This window comes from Salvelinus sp. IW2-2015, unplaced genomic scaffold (assembly GCF_002910315.2).
Source record: "Salvelinus sp. IW2-2015 unplaced genomic scaffold, ASM291031v2 Un_scaffold3518, whole genome shotgun sequence".
NCBI classification, from domain to species: Eukaryota; Metazoa; Chordata; class Actinopteri; order Salmoniformes; family Salmonidae; genus Salvelinus; species Salvelinus sp. IW2-2015.
The window spans coordinates 18,982-27,526 of NW_019944798.1; the positions used below are offsets into that span (position 1 = coordinate 18,982).

At 45.6% G+C, this 8,545-nt stretch overlaps 1 protein-coding gene across 1 annotated transcript; it reads left to right on the forward strand.

Moving 5' to 3' along the window:
• Positions 1-953: 953 nt before the first annotated feature.
• Positions 954-5,319, forward strand: aldh3b1 (aldehyde dehydrogenase 3 family, member B1). The gene is given in 14 exon segments (XM_024142910.2): positions 954-1,316; positions 2,518-2,631; positions 2,777-2,819; positions 2,822-2,866; positions 2,869-2,889; positions 3,112-3,138; positions 3,141-3,196; positions 3,346-3,363; positions 3,365-3,388; positions 3,390-3,429; positions 3,604-3,996; positions 4,206-4,372; positions 4,557-4,656; positions 4,760-5,319. Coding segments are annotated over 14 exon segments (1,332 nt in total). The 5' UTR covers positions 954-1,232; the 3' UTR covers positions 4,960-5,319.
• The last annotated feature ends 3,226 nt before the right edge of the window (positions 5,320-8,545 follow it).

Sequence of the window (8,545 nt, forward strand, 5' to 3'; positions counted from 1 at the left end):
CTTTAGTCTATGGATACCATGTTTCTCTTCAGCCCTCAGAAGGTTTACAGGCTTGTTTTTCAAGTTCTACCAAAAGTTATTCTGCGTTCCAGATAACTAGCCGCGTTGGTAGGAAAACCACTAGCACCCGGAAATGCGCCACTTTCTTCGGGTTCCCATAAGTCAAAGCCACCGCAAAATTGGAATGTGACTTATCAGTTCAGAGACCGTGTAAGAGTGGCTCGACAGGGCCAACATACGACCATTTAGGCTACCTTTGGGCAGAATCAGGTGCGTTTTAACGTTTTCATTTCCTCAAATTCCGACTAAGTTTTTGTTAGGTTTCAGTTTATTTTTAATCATCAGCAGCATCTATTTACGGGAAATTCAGGTGGACTTCATCCATCCTGAAAAAAGTGCAGCTTGTACAGTATCCTAACAAAGAGGTTTCCGAGTAAACTGTTTTATGTGTAACAATTTGATACTCTAGTTTAAATCGTTTAATTGCATCATCCATGCCTGTCACTATTTGACATCCGGCCACGCTTTCACATAATTATTGAAGTTTTGCCGCGTTCATTCAAATTACCCGTAACACACAGCTGTGGCAAACCACGTGAATAACTTGCAAGGCCTGATTTTCACCTTTTTATAGCCATATAACGGTCCGTTATTTTGTCATCTTACTTCTAGCCTGCCTTTTTGCATTTTCTACACTTGACCTGAGCCAGTGGTTCTAACGATGAAACCGTGCCCTGGTGTAGGCCTATCATTACACCTATTTTGCAACGAAAACGAGAATTTCTATTGACACATTTTTCTAGGTCCTTCCGTTCTTAAATGGTAAAAGGTTCTGTTAAAATATAATGAATACACCCCTGGATTCATCTTGGTTCTCAATGCGCAACAAACGTATCTTACTAAAAATATAAAACGTGCTCAAGGCTACTTCATGTGGGCGTTTTAAAAGACCACTGAAGTTTAGTCAGACAATGGCCAAGACCAGCAGCCATTAATGTCTGGATCTTACAACTCTATATTACTATGGCAAAGTGAATGTCAAATAGCCAGGCTCTTCTCTCATCACTGGTTATTTTGGTTGTGTGCTGTCTCAATCCTATTTTACCAGGTGATATTATCTTGCTAACTCACTTTGTGTGTCTGTCTGTTGGTGGAAGAGATGCCAGCCAGAGTGAGTGATTGACAGGTTGAGAAGCTACGTTCGTCAGGCGTGACTTTCCAGAGCAGTTCGTATGACCCAGCTCCAGAGCCTTCTCTCCCTGGTCGAAGAAAACGAGCAGCTGATACAAGATGCTCTCCACAAGGACCTCCATAAGGTACTAGCATACACTCAGACACGCGCAGACTGCTGTAATCAGACAACGCAGACTGCTGTACATCAGACACGCGCAGACTGCTGTACACTCTGACACGCGCAGACTGCTGTACACTCGACACGCGCAACTGCTGTCACTCTGACACGCGCAGACTGCTGTACACTCTGACACGCGCAGACTGCTGTACACTCTGACACGCGCAGACTGCTGTACACTCAGACACGCGCAGACTGCTGTACACTCTGACACGCGCAGACTGCTGTACACTCTGACACGCGCAGACTGCTGTACACTCTGACACGCGCAGACTGCTGTACACTCTGACACGCGCAGACTGCTGTACACTCTGCACGCCCGGGCAGACTGCTGTACACTCTGACACGCGCAGACTGCTGTACATCGACCGCCAGACTGCTGTACACTCGACACGCTGCAGACTGCTACACTCTGACACGCGCAGACTGCTTACACTCTGACACGCGCAGACTGCTGTACACTCTGACACGCGCAGACTGCTGTTACACTCTGACACGCGCAGACTGCTGTACACTCTGACACGCGCAGACTGCGTGTACACTCTGACACGCGCAGACTGCTGTTACATCTGACACGCGCAGACTGCTGTACACTTGACACGCGCAGACTGCTGTACAACTCTGACACGCGCAGACTGCGTACACTCTGAGCACGCGCAGACTGCGTACACTCTGACACGCGCAGACTGCTGTTACACTCTGACACGCGCAGACTGCTGATACACTCTGACACGCGCAGACTGCGTACACTCTGACACGCGCAGACTGCTGTTACACTCTGACACGCGCAGAATGCTGTACACTCTGACACGCGCAGACTGCTGTACACTCTGACACGCGCAGACTGCTTTACACTCTGACACGCGCAGACTGCTGTACACTCTGACACGCGCAGACTGCTGTACACTTGACACGCGCAGACTGTGTACACTCTGACACGCGCAGACGCTGTACACTTGACACGCGCAGACTGCTGTTGACACTCTGACACGCGCAGACTTGTACACTCTGACACGCGCAGACTGCTGTACACTCTGCATGTCCTCTGCCTCCCTCTCTCCACCTCATCCTCTTTCCCTGTCCCTTTTTCTTCACCTTAGATCTCTCGTTGTCCTGTTCCTCTCTCCCTCAATCATTTCACCTTCTCCCTCTCTCTCCCCCCTCAGCCCAAGTTTGAGACGGTCCTGTCAGAAGATTCAGATAACCTGAATGACCTGTACTTCGCCATGGAAAACTCAGGACCTGGATGCACGCAGAATACACACATTGGCAAGAATCTGGTACCTATTCCATCAACATTCACTGTCAACTGTTTGACTCTACCACCTTTTATGTTCAACATGTAAACACAACAATTGGAATATTTTTTTTACTGACTTCTGTAATAATTGTCCAACATCTATTTTCCCCTCCGTCCTGTTTTAGGCCACTAGGATGGATGACTGTTTCATACGCAGGAACCCTTGGGGAGTTTAATCATGGGCGTGGGATACCCTCTCCATCTATTTCTCTTACCTTGGTTGCTGCAATTGCTGCAGGTACACATCTATCATGCCTTTGTATACCTAGAGGCTTTGTTAATAGTAATGGATTGGATTTATAGTGTTTTTACAGTAGCTCAAAGCATTTTACATCCACCACCAATGTTCCTTATCAGTAATGGATGTGTAAAGTGAATGCTGACTCTGTTAGCATTTCATTATTGATTAGTTTGATTTTGTGACGATGACATAATATTTATTCCATGATGTCGTGAACAGGAAACTGTGCCATTCTGAAGCCGTCAGAATCTGTCAGGCCACCGAGCAACTCCTGGCAGAACTCATCCCCAAATACCTGTCTCAGGTAGTACACACCCATATAGTGCTTTAATTTCCCCTGCTTCTGTTACCTGTTGTGGATCATCAATGGAATGCAGCCAACAGTGCCATATTTGCTCTACCTGCCCACTTATTGTTGTTTTAATGTTTGAGTTTGCCATCTGACTATTGTAGGACTGCTATGCAGTACTATGTTGGTGGAGCAGAGGACACCAACGTCATTGCTGAAGAATAAATTTGACCACATCTTCTACACAGGTAAAGCCTAACAGAGACTCCTTAGACCAATAATATGTATTAGCTCAATCCCTTCTTTAGTATGTTTGTGCCCCTTTTATCTCACCTTTGCCATACACCTCTATCACACACTCTTGCATACCCTTTCCTTCTTCCTCTTCCTTCCCTTCACCCTTCCCCCATCATCCTCCCCAGGTTCCCAGGTGGTGGCCCGCTCCATCCTGCTAGCGGCGGCGCCTCACCTGACCCCCGTCACCCTGGAGCTGGGTGGCAAGAGCCCCTGCTTCATCTATGGCCATATTGACATCCAGAAGGCCGCCAAGCGCCTGTGCTGGTCCAAGTTCTTCAACACTGGCCAGAGCTGTGTGGCACCCGACTACGTCCTCTGCACAGCCCAGACCCGGGARGCCCTGCTGCCCGCTCTCCGGGAGACRCTGCGGACCTTCTACGGGCCGGACCCCGGAGCGAGCCTGGACATGGGGCGCATAGTCACCCCACGCCACTGGAGACGCCTGATGGACATGCTGGAGAAGTCCAAGGGGAAGGTGGTGATCGGAGGGGAGAGCCGCGAGGAGGACAGGTATATTGGTGAGTTTGGGGGGGGTACAGGAAAGGACGATGAGATGCAGGCAGTGGTGTTGAGTTTGGTTTGTATACTGCTGCCACCTTGTGGGTGTGAATGCAAGTTGAACTAGGTTGAGGTGGTAGCCTTGCTGTTAAAGTGGCTTTAATTTCAAATATGAGTAACTAATCAGGCATATAGAAGCAAATTCTTGCTGATCAAGTGGTGTTTCTAGCTCCCACAGTGCTGGTGGACGTACAGGAGTCTGATGCTCTAATGCAGGAGGAGATCTTTGGCCCCATCCTGCCCATCCTAACCATAGAGTCTCTGGAGGAGGGCATAGACTACATCAACCGCCAAGAGAAACCCCTGGCCCTCTACGTCTTCTCTGACGAGACCTCGGTAAGACCATGACCTACATTACAGCACATAGCTGTTTCTTCTCATATCTATTTATGTTATAGTCATGGTGGTGTCCTCCACAGAGCTATAGTTTAAAGTTATGTAGTTCTATGGCTGCCTCTGCCTTCACTGTGGCTCCACTCTCTTATGGAATAAATGCACATTCCTCCCCTCTCACTGTCAGGTGGTGACCACAGTGTTGAACAACACCAGTAGTGGTGGTTTCTGCGGCAATGATGGTATAGTACACATGGCCTTGCCAGGCCTGCCCTTTGGAGGAGTAGGTAAGTGTGTGTCTGACAACGTAAATGAAGTAGTCATTATCAGAAGAAAAGCACTAGACATGGATCTGATCATGGTGCCCTGTCATCTTCCTCTACCCTCCAGGTGCCAGTGGGATGGGTAGCTACCACGGCCGCTGGGGCTTTGAGACATTTAGCCACAGGCGGGGCTGTATGAACCGGAGCTGGTTGCTGGAGAGGGTCAACGTCCTGCGCTACCCGCCCTACAGCGACTACAACCTGYGCTGGTTGCGCTGGGCCACCACCTTCAAGAAGAACAGCTGGGGAGGCTGCTCAGTCATGTGAGAGTGGCACCCGGTGCGTGCCTGACTGTACTTCCAAAGCCGATGGGCTTTTCTTAAAGGTCCAATGCAGCCGTTTTTATCTCAATGTCAAATCATTTTTGGGTAACAATTAAGTACCTTACTGTGATTGTTTTCAATTAAAATGGCCAACAAGTAACATCTTCTTAGCAAAGAGCAATTTCTCAAGCAAGAATTTAGCTAGGACTGTCTGGGAGTGGTCTGGGTGGGGAGGGGAAAACTAGCTGTTGTTGGCAGAGAGGTTTGGATCTCTTATTGGTCTATTAACTCATTTACCGCCTGGAGTTGTCACCAGGCATTCCAAGAGTCCCTTCCCACCTAAACGGGCTGAAATTTCAGGCGTNCGATGGGCTTTTCTTAAAGGTCCAATGCAGCCGTTTTTATCTCAATGTCAAATAATTTTGGGTAACAATTAAGTACCTTACTGTGATTGTTTTCAATTAAAATGGCCAACAAGTAACATCTTCTTAGCAAAGAGCAATTTCTCAAGCAACAATTTAGCTAGGACTGTCTGGGAGTGGTCTGGGTGGGGAGGGGAAAACTAGCTGTTGTTGGCAGAGAGGTTTGGATCTCTTATTGGTCTATTAACTCATTTACCGCCTGGAGTTGTCACCAGGCATTCCAAGAGTCCCTTCCCACCTAAACGGGCTGAAATTTCAGGCGTTTTTAAAAAAACTGCTCTTACACTAAAAGGGTATTATAATTTTTCACAGTATTATTCCTACATCATAGTGTAGAAATGTATAAAACAAAGAACTATTTTTTTGACTGCACTGGGCCTTTAAAGTATCTGTACAGTGGTCCAGATTTCTATTAAATAATTTGCCTAAAATTCAAAAAATACATAATTAAGGATGTTAAAAAACAGCTTTTCTCTGTGGCCTGATTGGAAACAGTGGTTGGGTGTATACTGGTAAAAAAAAAAAAAAGCTGACATGCCAGCTCATTCAGTGAGATCACATTTGGATATTCAAATTAGCTACCAACTCCATGTGGCTAGCACACTTGCCTTCTTTTTGGGGGGGGCCTTGGCTGTGTATACATTGCCTGCCCTGTCCGCTAAGAATCCGGATCACGTTCTGCACATGTTATTTTAAGCACACTACATAACTGCTGCTCACACTCCCCTTCCTTTATGTTTCTCTTTACTCACCCTCTTCTGAACTATGATGATGGTGCSTATCTCTGCCTTATGTTTCTGAACAGCTGAAATAAAATAAAAACTGCTGCAATTTGATCGAACATTCCCCCAAAAATATTTTTTGAAGGCTTTACAGCCTTCTCGGTTGTAACATATATTTTAGTTGCACAAGCAGGACTCATTAAACTATCAGCGTTTTGTGTGATGTAAACCCACCCATACTCAACTAGTGGACCGGATCGGTCGGGCTTCAATCCCTGGTATCATATAAACACACACGACATGAAAGAATGCATAGAATTGCAGAACATTTGCTTTAAAACAGCAAAAATAATATTTGCCCCATGCAAAATGTGTAGAATTGCAGGAAATTTGCTGTAAAACTGCAACATTCTCAAGATGGGTGTGAACAGATTGGGGTCGCATGGGTTGTGAGGTGGGGGTTTGTTACTACATCGATAAATTACATTATCCATCCAGACCACCTCAGAAATGTGTGTGACTGGACCTTCTCAAATAGTACTTGAGTACCCCTGATTAGGCTAATCTTCATAGTTACTACCATATTGTAGTAGTACTGTGGGAGAAGTACATAGTAAAGTTCCTGAAAAAAATATGCAACTCCCCACTTGAGTTTTGCATAGGAAACTGCGTTTTCCACACACAGGCCCTACTAACTGCTATTTCGCTTTTCAATGATCATGCAAGTACAGCATGAGTAGGCTACCTGCGGTTCCTCTAGGCAGCTAACATTCTAGGCAGCCCGATCATGTGAATCCAGACCGGTAACCTGAGCTGACAATGGGCGGTTCGTTCTGTGCACTATTATCTCTTCTATCGTTTGTCAACTACTGTCTAATATACTAAACAAAAATATCACGCAACAATTTAAACGATTTTACTGATTTACAGTTCATATAGAGGAATCAGTCAATTGAAATAAATTCCTTAAACCTTAAAATAGATTTCACCACTTGGGAGCCAGGCCCAGCCCTCAGAATGAGTTTTTCCCCAAAAAGGGCTTTATATTGACAAATACTCTGAGTGTATCGGCTGTCCGTCCTGGGCTGGTTACACGTGCGGTTGTGAGGCCGGTTGGATGTGCTGCCAAATTCTCTAAAATGACGTTGGTAATAAATTAACATTACATTTTCTGGCAACCGCTCTGGTGGACATTCCTGCAGTCAGATGTCAATTGCACGCTCCCTCAACTTGAGACATCTTTGGCAATGTGTTGTGATTACAACTGCACAGTTAGTGGCCTTTTGTCCCAGCCCAAGGTGCACCTGTGTAATGATATGCTATTTAATCAGGTTCTTGATATGCCACACCTGTTAGATGGATTATCTTGGCAAAGGAGAAAGTTCACTAACAGGGATGTAAACAAATTTGGCCACAATTTGAGAGCAATAAGCTTTTTGTGCGAAAGGAAATATTTGGGATATTTATTTCATCTCATGAAACATGGGACCAACACTATACATGTTGCGTTTATATTTTTTGTTATATTTGATTATCATTTTCATAGTTATGCTGCCATATCGTAGCAAGAGTTGCTGAAAAAGAACTAGCCAATGTTTGTATTGAGAAAAAATTGCTATTTTGACTGCTGTATACTTACGTGTGTTTGATTACTGTTACAACAGACCACAAAGTTTGTACGAACATGATAGCTGCATGTTAGCCAACATCCTCCTGAAAAAATAACATGAAATTGCACTTGAGGCATGGAATGCATAGTTTGAACTGCCACCATATCTTTAGTGTAAAACACATGTTCCCCTCCATGTCAAGGAGGAAGTAGCGGCAGCAGAGCATGTTAGCTTACTGCTTCTAAACAGCCAGCAGGCCAACTTACAAACCCAGATTTTGAAATGGAAGTGACTGAGATAGTTGTTGTATAGGCTTACTCCTTTTTTCTAACACAACCTGTGGATTGCTTGGCTGTGCGCTGCAGTGTGCCCTCTCCATTAACTGTTTGTCACAAGTCAGTTTCAGTGGGCCTGTTTGGTTTGAGTACTTGAAAAGAAGGCTGTACTCGGATAGGCCATTGAGTCAGCAGAAAATGCTGTGAGAAAAGGGGAAAGAGGTGCTACCGTGTGTTCTGGTTTAACCAGGTTATTCAAGGGACACAGGCTGCGTCTTGATTGCTTCCTTCCCTTATCTCCTCCTTTACCACCTGAACTGGAAAACTGAAGAAAGGTGAAAGTAATGTGGTAGATACCAATGGCTTTCACCTGTCCTGTTCTTTCAAATCTTTGCAGCTGAAGGGAAGGAGGGCCACTATTGCAATCCACCCAGGGTGTGGTTTCAGTTCTGTGTGTTCACCATTGCATCACAATGGTCTAAACCTACTTCTTCCACTCGTCTTGCTTTGACCCATCCCATCAGAATAGATGAGTGGAAGCCACTATATTGAAATGTAGCC